Genomic DNA, 15,625 nt, shown 5'->3' with positions numbered 1-15,625 from the left:
GGTGCGGTGGCGCAGTGGGTTGGACCACAGGCCTGCTCTCCAGTGGGTCTGGGGTTCGAGTCCTGCTTGGGGTGCCTTGCGACGGACTGGCGTCCCGTCCTGGGTGTGTCCCCTCCCCCTCCGGCCTTACGCCCTGTGTTGCCGGGTTAGGCTCCGGTTCCCCGTGACCCTGTATGGGACAGGCGGTTCCTGAAAATGTGTGTGTGTGTATTCTAATTGTATGAATGGCTAATTTCCATTTTTGTTCCTTCTAGGAGAAGAAATGAACTGCTTAATGAAGTCAAGAGGTACAAGCCCAGTGTCAGTTCAGTGAAACAGGCACGGATTCTGCTGGTTGGCCCTGTTGGTGCTGGAAAGTCCAGCTTCTTCAACTTCATCAACTCTGTCTTCCATGGTCATATTACCAGCCAAGCTGTGACAGGCACCACTTTAGAAAGCAGCGTGATCCTCAAGGTACAAGGGTTTTGTGAGAAATCAAAAAATGACTGCAAATTATTCCCAGAATAATCATATTGTGTGTATATAACATATCACATTATAATGCTGTTCCAAACCTTGTTTAATTGTCACTTGTGTTTCCAGTTTTGCACTTACCAGATTGAGGCAGGTCAAGATGGTGAACCTCTGCCATTCATCCTGTGTGACACCATGGGACTAGAGGAGGGCCCAGCACAAGGGCTGAATATTGAAGACATTCCTAACATTCTAAATGGTGAAATTGGAGACAGGTACCAGGTAAGGATAGACTTATTAAATGAGGGCATAAGTATTTGGAACGGAGATAAGAAACAGAGGTACTCCAGCCTGAAATTAGAACTAATTTCCAGTGACATGTAACAGATTGCTTTTGGTCAGTTTTTGCAAAAAAGAGAAAAAAAAAAAAATCTGATTTAAATTTGAGTGTGCTTTGAGCTTTCTGTATGATACTGCTGTACTGTTTGAGAAGTAGTTTGTAAGATAGGGGGAAAACTGTTCTCTTTTTGATTTATTACTTTTTCCTTTTGTTTAGTTCAATCCTGTATCAGCTTTGGAAAACAGCAAGTCCAGCATGTTAGAACAACTGGAAAACAAGATTCACTGTGTTGCATATTTTCTTGAAATACCCAACATACCACTTATTCCAGACACTCTGCTGGAGAAACTTTGTGCAATTTGAAAGAAGTCAATAAATTTAGTAAGTCAATATGATTATGCAGAGAAGTAGGGGCGTGTGGTCAAGTGTGTCCTCAAGTCCTGAGTATTATATAATATTCTGATTTTGACGATAGATTGTGATACAAGTTGGGGCTTACTGTACTGCACTGTAAAAACATTGCATCCAAGGAAACACAGCTACCTGTAACTGAACTGTTTAGGGTAACAAAAGGCTAAAAATATCCAGTTGGCCTGAAGAAGGGAGAGAGAAATGAAAGCAGAATGAAACTACAACACATCACATCAAGGTTTCACTCATGGGTCTTCCTTTCCTTTTGGTGCCTATGTCATACAGGACCAGTGTTGGGTTTATATTTATAGCTTTAATGAACAGTCACCTGTCCACACAAAGTGCTGTAAGATGTGTTTTAATGGAAAAAGGAACTAATAACTGAACAATGGAAAAGCTACGTTCTTTTCACTACATTTTAAGCCTGACTTTTGTGAGATTGATATCAGAATCAGAATCAGAACGAGCTTTATTGCCAAGTATGTTCGCACATACAAGGAATTTGTCTTGGTGACAGGAACTACCACAGCACAGACAGAATGACAGTGACAAGACACAGATGAGAAGATAGAGTATGTGAGCAAGGGATAAAAAATATTTAAAAATATAAAGTACCCAATATACAAAAATAGTACAAAAATAGTCGCTAGATACAAATGCAAGGGAGTGTAAGAGAAATGTGATAAATAGTTATAAATATAAATAGCATTATGTATTGCACGGTTTACTCTCTAGGGGAGAGATTTAGGTGTTCATGAGGTAGATGGCCTGAGGAAAGAAACTTTTCTTATGCCTGGCTGTCCTGGTGCACAGTGCTCTGTAGCGCCGGCCAGATGGCAAGGGTTCGAAGAGGAAGTGGCCTGGATGTGAGGGGTCTAGAATGATTTTGCTCGCCCTTTTACTGACTCTGGACGAGTGCAGTTCTTGGAGAGCTGGGGGGGGATGTGCCGATGATTCTTCCAGCAGTCCGAACTATCCGCTGCAGTCTTCTGATGTCTGACTTCGTAGCTGAGCCGAACCAGACAGTTATAGAGGTGCAGAGGACGGACTCAATGACTGCAGAGTAGAATTGCAGCAGTAGCTCCTGTGGCAGGTTGAACTTCCTCAGCTGGCGAAGGAAGTACAACCTCTGCTGGGCCTTCTTCACAATGGAGTCTATGTGGGGCTCCCACTTCAGGTCCTGTGAGATGGTGGTGCCCAGGAACCTGAATGACTCCACTGTTGCCACAGTGCTGTTCATGATGGTGAGTGGGGATAATGCTGAGGTGTTTCTCCTGAAGTCTACGATCATCTCCACTGTTTTGAGCGTGTTCAGCTCCAGGTTGTTATGACTGCACCAGACAGCCAGCTCTTGGACCTCCTGTCTATAGGCAGACTCGTCGCCATTCCGGATGAGGCCGATGAGTGTGGTGTCGTCTGCAAACTTCAGGAGTTTGACAGAGGGGTCCTTCGCGGTGCAGTCGTTGGTGTACAGGGAGAAGAGCAGTGGGGAGAGCACACATCCCTGGGGGGCTCCAGTACTGATTGTGCGAGTTTCGGATGAGAATTTTCCCAGCCTCACTATCTGCTGCCTGTCTGTCAGAAAGTTGGTGATCCACTGACAGATGGAGGTGGGCACGGAGAGTTGGGTTAATTTGGACAGGAGGAGGTGTGGGATGATGGTGTTGAAGGCTGAGCTGAAGTCCACGAACAGGATTCTCGCATAAGTCCCTGGTTTGTCCAGATGTTGCAGAATGTAGTGCAGTCCCATGTTGACTGCATCATCCACAGACCTGTTTGCTCGGTACTCAAACTGCAGGGGGTCCAGCAAGGGTCCAGTGATGTCTTTCAGGTAGTCCAACACCAGTTTTTCAAGGGACTTCATGACCACAGACGTTAGGGCGACAGGTCTGTAGTCATTAAGTCCTGTGATTTTGGATTTCTTTGGGATGGGGATGATGGTGGAGCGTTTGAAGCAGGAAGGAATTTCGCACATCTCCAGTGATCTGTTGAAGATCTTTGTGAAGATAGGGGCCAGCTGGTCAGCACAGGTTTTTAGGCAGGCCGGTGAGACACCGTCTGGGCCTGGTGCTTTCCTTGTCTTCTGTTTGACGAAGACCCGACGCACCTCCTCTTCGCAGATCAAAGGTACAGGAGGGGGGGAGGTGGGGGTTACTTGAGTTGTTAAGTGATTGGTGGAGAGAGGGTCTGAATGGGTGTAGGGTGTGAGACAGGGTTTATCAAACCTGCAATAAAACTCATTCAGATCGTCGGCTAGTTGTTGAGTTGACACGGTGCCGGGGGGTGGTGTCTTGTAATTTGTGATGTCTTTCATGCCTTTCCACACCGACGCAGGATCGTTGGCTGAAAACTGTTTCTTCAGCTTTTCAGAGTAGTTTCTCTTAGCCACTCTGATCTCCTTTGCCATAGTGTTTTTGGCCTGTTTATACAAGACTCTGTCCCCGTTCTTGTAGGCGTCTTCTTTGGCCTGACGAAGCTGTCTGAGTTTTGCAGTGAACCACGGTTTGTCATTGTTGTATGTTAAACGAGTCCTGGTAGGGATGCACATATCCTCACAGAAACTGACGTATGATGTTACAGAGTCTGTGAGCTCATCCAGATCGCTAGCAGCAGCCTCAAAAACACTCCAGTCAGTGCACTCGAAGCAGGATTGTAAGTCCTGCTCTGCTTCCCCAGTCCATCTTTTAACAGTCCTTATTACAGGTTTAGCTGATTTCAGTTTCTGCCTGTAGGTCGGTATAAGATGAACCAGGCAGTGATCAGAGAGCCCCAAAGCTGCCCGTGGAACAGAGTGGTATGCATCCTTTACCCTGGTGTAGCAGTGGTCCAAAATATTACTGTCTCTGGTGGGACATGTAATATGCTGTCTGTATTTTGGCAGTTCACGGGAGAGATTTGCTTTATTAAAGTCCCCGAGAATGATTATAACAGAGTCCGGGTGTTGTTGCTCTGTGTCAGTGATCTGGTCGCCCAGCTGTTGCAGCGCTGCGTTCACGCACGCTTGCGGTGGAATGTAAACACTTACGAGGATTAACGAGGAGAACTCCCGCGGCGAGTAGAAAGTCTTGCAGTTGATGAAGAGCGCTTCTAGGTCGGGACAGCACATCTTCTTCAACGCTGTCACATCTGTACACCACCTTTCGTTGATGTAGAAGCATGTCCCACCGCCACGTGATTTCCCCGCTGATTCCGCGTCGCGATCCGCTCTGAACAGCTGGAAGCCCGGCAGATGTAGCGCGCTGTCCGGAATGGCTTCATTCAGCCAGGTTTCCGTGAAGCACAGAGCAGCAGAGTTGAAAAAGTCCTTGTTTCTTTGGGACAGGAGGAAAAGTTCGTCCATTTTGTTGGGTAGGGAGCGGAGGTTCGCCAGATGGATACTAGGCAGCGCTGTTCTAAAGCCGCGCTTTCGGAGCTTGACAAGCGCGCCGGCTCGCTTTCCGCGCTTGCGCGTCTTGGAGCGCTTGGAGCGCTTGAGCAGCGCCGCTGCACCTCCGACTACAATGTCCAGCAAAACGTCAGAATAGTCGAAAACCGGTAAAATGTCGGGTGGTGTGTACTGCCGAATGTTCAGCAGTTCTTCCCTGGTAAAACTGATAGTCGGAGTATAACTAAAGACAGGGCAAACTAACAAAAACAGTAAAACAACTGTGGAGCTCCACACCGAGGCGGCCATCCGCGGCGCCATCATGCGTATCATGTATGCTTTATTTGTGATATGTGCTTTATTATACAGATGCAGCCATAATAAGGAAAGTGACATTGTTAGGTACAATGGTTCACTTGCCATATGTAAAATTACATGAAGTGCTATTTACCACCTCAGCTCCTGGTCACATTTGAGAGACAAAATCCATGTTTCAGGTGTCCCCCAGGTGTTGCTTCTGACCAAAGTGGATCATGGATGTCCCCCCGTAGAGAAAGACGTACGGAAAGTGTATCACAGTGAATACCTGCAAAAAATGGTGAGATTTGCTGTGTTAGTTGAGTGAACTTTGAAAAATGAATGTGTTACAATAGAATTTATTGACCATCTAAAAAAGTTTAAACAGCTGCAAACATCAAAATTAAAGCTTGAAAGAAATTGCACCGAGTTCTAATGTAGAGCCTAGTAATAAATGTGCAGCAGAAACTTTGAGTTAAAAGAGGTTGCTGCAGTTTTGGGGTAAGGGAATACAGCGATTTATTGATTATTGGATTTAATGAGCTTCTACAAGAGGTTTACCATCACGTATTTGCTATAAAAATAAGAACAGCAACATGTTAAATGGACTTTGTGGCTCAAATTTCCAAAAAGGTATCTATGAGCATTGATTTATCTCTAGTAATACATTTTTGAAACTACAAGTTGCAGTCAAAATAATATTTTATGTTTTAAAATGATGTACAGAGAACAGGAAATTACACATGCAGCAAATTTTGGCACCTCTGGACTTAAAGTCCATAGTAGTAATGTACTGACCGCTCTGTGATCACCAAACAATTTCAGATACTGATTTTGACATAGATATTTAACCGACTGTTTTCTTGAGACATTTAACCTCATTGCATTTATTCACAAACGAACTTCACCTTTTCCTTCACCTCAGATCAAGAACGCAAGTGCTCGTCTGGGCATACCACTGCTTTCTGTGTTTCCAGTGAAAAACTACACCCGCGAGGTGGAGCTTCAGCAAAATGATGACATCTTGCTACTTAGCGCTCTTCAGAAAATACTTTCTTTTGCGAACGACTACATGAGGGACATGAATGATGAAAGTGAGTGTTCTTTTTTTAGAAAAAACTTTTATGGAATTTGCCTGAAAAATTTTCAGTTGTACTGAATTTTTTGATAATTGTGCTTCAGCAAAAAATATAATGTTAATAATTGTTTTGAGCAAAATAAAAATGTAAGGGGTCAAACCACAGATGCGCCACACAGCGGGAAAGGGCTGAAACCGCCATGCCACCACGTCCCTCACTTACAAATCAAGTAACAGAAAGTGTCAGCTAAATTAATAATTGTTCTTCCACCTGCTTTATTTGTTCTTCACCTGGGACATTCTGATTGTTGTAGCCACTGCCTACTGTACTGCCTATACAAATGTTATAAATTGGTCTGAGGTTCAAACCGTTACAGTTACTCAATCAGTGCCTTACAGTTTGAGACAGATCACTCTGGTTTCAACTTAAAAATAAACTGTGGCTTGTATTATTTTGTTGTTTTTTTTCTCAGAATTTGGAGGACGTTTTGAAGAAACATGGAGGAAAACTGTGTGGAAATCAGAGTACGTGTTATACAATTGCATACCATACAGTGAAAAACCTCTGCAGCCACTTATGAAACAAATAACTTTTCTAATAGACGGAGTTTCTTATTCAGTCCATTAACACATTTTGTATTCTAACCTGAATCCTCTGAGCCTTTACACAAACTTAAATGACTTAAATCATTGTGAAACACCAGCTTCTTTCAGGGAGCAGAACGTGTTGCATATGGTTATTTATTTGTTTATTTCATGTTCCTGTTTTTGTTCCTTCTAGGAAAAAGAATGAGCTGATAAATGAAATCAAGAGGTCCAAACCCAGTATCAATTCAGTGAGTCAGGCACGGATTCTGCTGGTTGGTCCTGTTGGTGCTGGAAAGTCCAGCTTCTTCAACTCCATCAGCTCTGTCTTCCATGGTTATGTTACCAGCCAAGCCATCTCAGGCAATTCTGGTGATGGTGTGACAACCCAGGTACTCGAATCTTTCAAAAAGCAAACACACGAAAGCAAACTCACAAAGTAGCTCATCTTTAATGCATTAAAACTTGTAATATATGTTTTTTACTGAACTGTGTCTATAGCCATGTCTGTATATAGTCTTCACCCACCCAATACTTATGATGCTCACTTTATTTTGAAACATCTCATAGTAATACTACTTAAAATAATTTTGAAACATCACCTTTGCTTCCAGCTTCTTTCTTTCAGGATTAAAGCAGGCGAGGATGGTAAGCCACTCTCATTCATTGTGTGCGACACCATGGGGTTGAAAGCGGCTCCAGGTGAAGGAGTGCATGTTGAAGACATTTGCAACATTCTGAAGGGGCATGTTCCTGACCGGTATCAGGTATGAATAATGCATTTAATATGAATATGATTAGCTTTAAGTGTAACCTAAAACTCAGAACATTGTAAGCACTGAAAATTAAACAAGGAATTTTAATGCATTGTTTTTATTTGAACATTTAAAAGTTTTGCTCAAACAGTGTTTTTTCATCATGAATGCTCATATTAGGAGAACTTGTACTAACACTTTTAATTTGTAATTAAAAAATTTGCATAATAAGGTTTTTAACACACATTAATGGGAAATGCCATACGAGACCAAAAATTTCAATTCAAAATATGAGCCTTAGTTATTTTGAGCTCCACACAAGGTGAGCAGCCTCTCCCTCATGCGTATTGTGGCTTCTCACATGCACCTCAGTTTTTCTCATAACTCTGTGGCCACTTGCAAACACCTCTGAGAAATCTTCTGTCCTGTGTTTTATGCTTTGAGATTCCCTCATGGTGTAAAACTATCGTTTCTCATAAATCCTAAAACAAAATTTAAAAATGAAAGTGCTAGGAAATGCCAAAGAAAACCTTTACCTATCAATATAAAACTTCAAGCAAAAAAAAATAATTGTCTTGAAAGACAATATCAGTATGAATCAAACTGTTATACTTTGATTGGCTCAGCAAAATGAGGTACACAGCCTTAGGAGTTCTTACAGTTATTACAAGAATTGTTCTAATAAAAATAATCTTTATTTTACATCTTGAAAGCTGTGTTTCAAAGTGCTTTACAATAATTTTCAAAAATATATAGGGTACAACTCTACAGCAAAGAAATGTAAAATAAATATTAGCATTTAACACACACACACATTTTCTGAACCGCTTGTCCCATATGGGGTCGCTGGAGCGAGAGCCTAGCCCGGCAACACAGGGTGAAAGGCTGGAGGGAGAGGGGACACACCCAGGTTGGGACGCCAGTCCGCTGCAAGGCACCCCAAGCAGGACTCGAACCCCAGATCCAGCAGAGAGCAGGACCCGGTCCAGCCCACTGCGCCACCGCGCCCCCGCGCCCCCCTAGCATTTAACATTTATAGCAAAAGAATAACAGAATCAATTCATCTGTTAGTTTTAATCACTTGTACTCATACAATGCAGGGTATCAGGTGGTTCAGAGTCTATCCTGGAAGCAGAAGCTGTGATGTTCACTCTTATTTGAACAGTTATTTTACTCTGTAAACAGTAGTTTGGTGTGTGAACATAACTAACACTTGTCCTGCTAATGGTGCAGTTATATTTATTACAGTATATAGAACTACACAAATCACAGCCTTCATTCTCTTGCTTTCTGCTTCCCTATCTTTTCTCATTCTCTGTATCTCACAATCTCTGGTAACCATACCATATCCCCTCTTTCCTTTTTTTTTTTTTTTAAATCTGTGACTATCATACAACTGTATTTATTCCATACCAAGTCACAGGAAAGTATTAGCTGTAAAAAAGAAATGAATGATATGGAAATGGAAATCTTTCCATTCTGACATCGAAACATGAAAATATATACATAGCAGCTCAAATGTTAGTTGTGTCTGTTTAAATCACTTGCAAATATCACCTCATTTCTACTGGTCTAAGTAACTTTCGGCACAGAAACAAAATAAGGCAGTTTGACATTTGGAAAGCCATGCAGGTCCTTTATTTTATAAGTGTCTTTATAACAAGCAGTTTTCTTGATAACCTGCTCATTTCTGGTTGTGATTTCACTTTTGGATAAAACTTTTCTGCCTTTCCTGTGGAGATACTTTCCACCGTCTGAGGTAGTTGTACTTTCTGTTGATCGGAAAGTTAATTGTTGTCAGCATATTTTATTCGTATACAGTGACACATCATTTGTGTCTTATTGATGGGACATCCAGATCAAAGTGCCTCAAAGTAGCCAACACACTGAAGTGAAACAGTTTGTACATAACCATAAAACTTCTTTCTCAAGAAGTCTGCTTAAGTTTAGCTCCATGTCCACTAGTGTTGACCAGTTCTAATCACTTTCTGTGTCTGTCACCATTTTTATCTCTTGGCCATTTATTTGAACAGTTTCTTTACCTTCAGGGTCAATGGAGAAGACAAATTCACCTGAGATGAAGAAGATTTTTTTAACTGTGCTCACTGGTTTTTCCAGTCATATTTCAGTTTTCTCCTGTCCACACAAATGAGCAATAAACCACTTTATCACACATTCTATGTAATATAAAAGGGCTCAGAAAAGCCATTATTTTTCCTGTATAATTCTTTGTGTTGCTCTCAGTGATTCATTCCTTTTTCCCTCCTCTATCTTTAGCTGAAAACAACATCACCCTTGAAAGAAGACGACCCTCAGTTGGACAAATCAGCGAAACTGCAAAACAAGATCCACTGCGTAGTATATGTGATAGATGCCTCTAAAGTCACAGACATGCCTGAGCAGCTGATGAAAAAAATTGATGCTATTCGACAGAATGCCAATGAGATTGGTAAGTTGGGAACAATTATTGTGAGAAGTGAGGGCTGTTCCATATAAATTTTTAATTTCTGACACCGAACCTGTGTTTTAACAGTTTACGTCACCATTTCAAATACATAATATTTGGGTGGCAGCAGGTGGGACAAAAGCACAGCGAGTATCGCTGCTGTCTCACAGCACCTTGCTGGTGGAAGAGGACATGGGTTTGATCCCCACTCAGTCTGTGTGGAGTTTGAATGCTCTTCCTGCATCTGTGTGGGTTTCCTTCCACAGTCCAAAGACAGGCTGTTCAGGTTCACCCATAGTGTGTGAGTGATAGAGAGAGAGTGTGTGTGTTTCCACTGATATATGGATGAATGACCCATTGTAAGTAGCACTCTAAGTCACCTAGGTGTGTGTACTGATAACATGACATACAGTTTGTAGGAAGTTGCTGGAGGAAGGCATCTGCTTAGTGAATAATTGTAAATAGCCCTTATAATATAAATTTCATGGCCAAATGTCTGAAGATCAAAAGACAATTTCAAAGTATTTCTTCTGAGAAATGCCAAATGTTTTATAAAAAGTGGGTTTTTGTTTCTGTTTTTTGTAATTAAAAAGGATGCTTGTTTTACTTTTCGTAAGGAAAAAATAGGCAAATTTTCCCACAAATAAAGTTTTGAAACACTTGATACAAAAAAGAAACATAGGTTTCTTAATTTATTTTAGGCCTGAATTCGTTTTGGGGCGTGTATACAGTCCTTCACAGGTGTAGGCAGTATTAGGAAATTGTTGGGAATAGTTCTAAAATGAATTTAAGCAAATAAGAACTCTGGTAGTTGATTTTTATGTGTGACAAATTACATGATTTCAGGAGTCCCCCAGCTACTGATCCTGAGCAAAGTGGATGAAGCATGTATTTATGTGGAGAAGGACATACAGGATGTGTATCGCAGTCCATATATAAAAAAGAAGGTGAGAGTTACTATTTTAGAGGACTGGTTATTGTATTCTGAACTTTGTAAAATGTAATGGCTGTGTTACAATTACAGTATATTTTTTTGCAACAACATCTGCTAATATTGCAGAGATTTTGGAGTCTTGTAATATTCATTAATACATTTAATAAGGGTCACTGTGGAATTACTGTGGGCAAGGTTTTACAGTTCATCTTTGAGTGTTTCTGTGAATGCTTTAGAGAAGTACTGTCCAACTCTTGGCCTGCAAAGTAACATATTGCAGATATTCTATTGAATCAAATGGTAATACAGTTATAGTTAGACACCAACAGTGCGAGCAGACAGTGGATCTGCTGTCCTCAGTTGGGGTTCCATTGGAGTGTGAGGGAAATGTTCAGCTGTAAGTTAGTCATCCTTAGTGGTAATATTTTTGTTTTGTTTTTCATACGCTCTGATTCTGTCACTGATAGCTCTTTTACTTTATTGCTAAACTTGGTTTTGAATCGTAAACAAAAACTTTCTGACAAATGTAGCACATTCAAAGTAACTCACACAAACCTGTGCTTCTTTACTGGGAGACAGTATCTGATATTAAAGGAGACAAAACACATAGTGACTTTATATTCCAGCTGCATTGCAACATGTGTGACAAACCACTCCTTTTTTAAGGACATCATTCTAATGCTAGGTAGGACCCCCCTGCCTTTGTCCTCAGAACAGCCTAAATTCTTAATTGCATGGATTCAACAAGGTCCTGGATAGATTCCTTAGAGATTCTGATCCATGTTGACAGGATTGTATCACGTTATTGCAACACATTTGTTAGTGTATTCATGCTGCAAATCTCCTGTTCTTCCACATTTCAAAGATGCTCTGCTGTATTCAGATCTGGTGCTGGGGAGGCCACTGAACAAAACTGAACTTATTGTCATGTTCATGCAAATGCTATTTTATACATACATGAAGTTATAGACACACACACACACACACACACACACACACACATTTTCCAAACCGCTTGTCCCATACGGGGCTGTGGGGAACCGGAGCCTACCCGGCAACACAGGGCGTAAGGCTGGAGGGGGAGGGGACACACCCAGGACGGGACACCAGTCCGTCGCAAGGCACCCCAAGCGGGACTCGAACCCCCGACCCACTGGAGAGCAGGACCCAGTCCAACCCCACTGCGCCACCGCACCCCCCCTTTGGAACAACAGTCTGCTCCAAAAATGTAAGACTGTAACTGATTTAAAGTAGATTAAAACTTAAACTTGATTTTTTTTTATTTATTTCACAGTGGAAGAGGGTACCCCTCAGACAATTAAAATCATTTTACTGGTGATTATAGAAGTATTTACACAAGACCTTCACCTTTTCTCAGATCCATGAGGTGAGTGATCAACTGGGCATATCAGTGTCTTGTATATTCCAGTGAAGAACTACAACCATGAGACTGACCTGGAGGAGAACTGTGACATCCTGCTGCTGAGCACTCTTCAGCAAATTCTCCATTTTGTAAACAATTACTTTGACAATATCTATGACTAAAACAATGATTTGGATATTAAGCATAGCATTTAATTCTAACATGTAATTTTCACACTAAACTAAACTAAAACTGATTTTATACTGTTTTGGTTTTGCATTCCATTATGGGTAGTCTAATGTGATTCTTTGAAAGTACCTTGTAATAATGGTGAGTAGCTATATAGAATTATTTAACCATTTTTACAGCTGGGTAATTTTTTTCTGAAACAATTCAGACATGAATATGTCTTTGATGTGTTTCAGAATTGCTCTCTCACAATTGAAATTGCTCAAATAAATCCTCTGCTAAAGCACATAGTGTTAACTTACAATTATTACACCATTTAAATGCACACACACACACACACACACACACACACACACACACAGACAGACAGGCTGAAGCCACTTGTCTCAAATGGGGGTCACAGCAAGCCGGAGCCTAACCTGGCAACACAGGGTGTAGGGCTGGAGGAGGAGGGGAGGCACCCAGGACAGGGCACCAGTCTGTCACAGGGCAATCCACGCAGGACTCAAACCCCAGACCCTCTGGAGTGCAGGCCCTGGCCAAGCCTGCTGGACCACCGCACACCCCCTTTGAGTGGGGTCACAGTGAACCGGGGCCTAACCCAGCAGCACCTAACCAGGGGGGGAATGGGACACACCCAGGACAGGATGCCAGTCCCAAAGCACCCCAATTGGGACTCAAAAGCCTAGACCTGCCAGAGAACAGGACCCATCTAAACCTGCTGCGCCACCATGCCACTGCACCCCCAAAACCTTTAAACAGCTTTCTAATTTTTACTGGAACAATTCATTCATTCATACTGTAACGACCCGCCTTACCATGTTTAGGCGGGAAACTTGTTAAATGTAAATAGTTGCATTGTGGGGAAACATGTGGAACGTAAGTGTGCATCCACTGGGGGCACTTCCGGGGGGAATGATGGAGTGACTGTGTTTGCTAGTGTCAGGAGAGAGCCTGTAGCTGCTAAGCAGGCTGCAAAGGCTGGCTAGAGACACCGGTCCTAGAGGAAACGGGATCCTCAGACCAAGAGCATTATTTCCCTGGTGTTGGTGTTCAAATAAATAGTTTGATGTGAACGCTGCCTCTGCATCTTTCTTCACCCCATCCAAACCCACAGCACCGCGCGCCTCATTGGTGTCAGAAGTGGGAAGAGGCAGGACGATGAGAGGCTGGAATTGGGAGCAAGTGAACAGCGAAGACGAAAAGGGGAAATTGGCGCGAGAACGAAAGCCAGCGGGACAGAAGAACAGCGTCCGACGTAAAGAGAGCATGTGACGGTGGAGGTCGCTGTGGTGGAGCTGTTGCCGGGCACGGGTGTCCAGGGGGATCCCGGGGAAGCGCACGCTGTGACGAAGATGGCAGAAAAGAGATGCGAGGTGCCACTGGAGATGGGCGAGCAGGTTGAGTGGGGTCTCCCTGCACCCATAGAAACTGCGGCAGAAGAAGGCAGCAAAACAGCACTGCTTTCCTGAGGAGGTAGGAGGACGTAGAGCAGTGTGCCTCGTCTGTAGACAGGCAGGGCTCCGTGGCGGAGGTGAGCGAACCCACCAACGCGAATTTGTCCGCGGCGCAAGATTCTTTCATGCAGAAAGCGTCCAGCCTGCCTGGAGCCCCAACGAGCTATTTAAAGTTAGAGCGGCATGGCGGAGGAAACGCCGCAAAAGGAGGGTTGCGCAACGAGGAGCAGCTGGTTTTACGAGCGTCACGGCAGGCTCGGCGTGTGGCGAAGCGACAGAGAAATGAGCGGCAAGTAGGGCGGCTTGCCCTCCCCGGTCCTCCTCCGAAAGGCGACTGAGCAGCAAGGCGTGCGGAAAGACGACCAGGGCTGCAAGGCAGATGTTCACCCCCGACGACGGAGCTGGAACAGCGTGGAGTGGCTACAGAGACTCGACCTGACGGTTCCGTGCAAGAAGGTCGGCAAAAACCACAGGGGCGCCACCAAGTACGTTTTGGTTTTTTAACAACATACCCCAATGGCTGATTTTAAAATGTTAACTCTTAACGTCAGGGGGTTAAAAAACAAAGTAAAAAGAACTGCTTGTTTTACCAGTTTGAGTCCTATGCCTTCAACTTGTGTTTTTTGCAGGAAGTCCACCTCTGGGACCAGCGGAACGTGACTCTCTTCTCTCAAGAATGGAGGAAGGGTGAGTCCTATTGGAGCATAGGTGGCGTCCACTAAACAGGCGTGGGAATACTTTTGGGGACCGCGCCTTTGAGAAGGTAAGGCCTTTCATTGTTCATGCCAGCCAAGTGTTGGGGGTGGACATCACGTGGAGGAATTTGCACTTATGTGTTCTGTGCAACTACGCTTTGGTGGAGGTCAAGTCCTGCCTCGCTCTGTTTGACGAGTTGGTCCCTCATTGTGTGACTGATAGACATTTAATAATAGGAGGGGTGTGGTGTCCGAAAGGAAGGTACCAGTTCTTTGGAGGTTTCACTGAAACAAAGCACTGGAACACTTGAAGGGTGTAAATAAAAGAGTTTATTAAGAACAGTAGCTCGTGTCACAAACTCACTTCACACCGCGGACCCTCATCTCCTTTCGCGCGAAAAAGCCCGCGTTATATATATAGTGCCGCTAATAACAATTCCCGCTTCACTTATGAAATAACCAATGACAATTATCCTTTGCCAGCTTACACCCTATAGGGTGGCAGGAACCTTTCTTTTACAAAACTCTCAATGATTCGTTCTTGGTGTAAAACACCACAAGGGGACTTCAACATTTTTCTTGAGGGAAGGATGACGCCAGTATCAAACATTTTAAAATCTTTATTAGCAGTTTTAACCTCACTGACGGTTTTAAGAAATGCAACCCCACCGATCCGGGTTTATCTGGCGCAACAGCCGCAGTGCCTGTAGTCGTTTAGATTACATTTTAGCATCGCCCTCCATTACTTTTAAGAAGGTTCTTTTAACTGCCCAGTGGCCCATGGACCATATGATGGTCGAAACCACGATTTCCACCTGGCCTCGACCCATGGCCGGGGCTACTGGAAGATGAATATTGAAGTTCTACAAGAAAAGGAGTTTAGAGACCTTTTTTATGAGAATTTTTTGTTGTGGCAGGATTCAAAGTTTGTCTCCTTACAGATTTTGACACACATGCTTCTGAAGCCACTTGTCCAAGCCAGGGTTGTGGCGAGCCGGAGCCTAACTCGGCAACACAGGGTGCAAGGCTGGAGGGGACACACCCAGGATGGGATGCCAGTCCATCACAAAGCACCCCAAGCAGGACTCGAACCCCAGACCCGCCAGAGAGGAGGATCCAGCCAAACCCGCTGCGCCACTGCTCCCCCCAGATTTGACCCTCATTGCAAATATTGGATGTTATTTTAAGGTGTTCAACCAAAATGTAATGTTCAATAAAGGGAACCTGACTGAATGTCACACCCCTCAGCGCAATGAGG

The 15,625-nt window shown here is 43.4% G+C and overlaps 1 protein-coding gene across 1 annotated transcript in view; it reads left to right on the top strand.

Annotated features, from left to right (window-relative positions):
- The first annotated feature begins 648 nt into the window (after positions 1–648).
- The window catches only part of LOC108935577 (interferon-induced protein 44-like), a 21,774-nt gene continuing 6,797 nt past the window's right edge, over positions 649–15,625 (top strand). Inside the window, exons 1-6 of the mRNA XM_029254800.1 lie at positions 649–735; positions 5,791–5,959; positions 6,417–6,468; positions 6,725–6,920; positions 7,143–7,295; positions 9,561–9,732. Coding sequence (XP_029110633.1) covers positions 649–735; positions 5,791–5,959; positions 6,417–6,468; positions 6,725–6,920; positions 7,143–7,295; positions 9,561–9,732 — 829 coding nt within the window. The remainder of the gene's footprint in view (positions 736–5,790; positions 5,960–6,416; positions 6,469–6,724; positions 6,921–7,142; positions 7,296–9,560; positions 9,733–15,625) is intronic.

This window comes from Scleropages formosus, chromosome 9 (genome assembly GCF_900964775.1).
Source record: "Scleropages formosus chromosome 9, fSclFor1.1, whole genome shotgun sequence".
Lineage (NCBI taxonomy): Eukaryota > Metazoa > Chordata > Actinopteri > Osteoglossiformes > Osteoglossidae > Scleropages > Scleropages formosus.
Note: the sequence above shows the minus strand (reverse complement) of the source record. Positions and strands in the feature narration are given on the sequence as shown.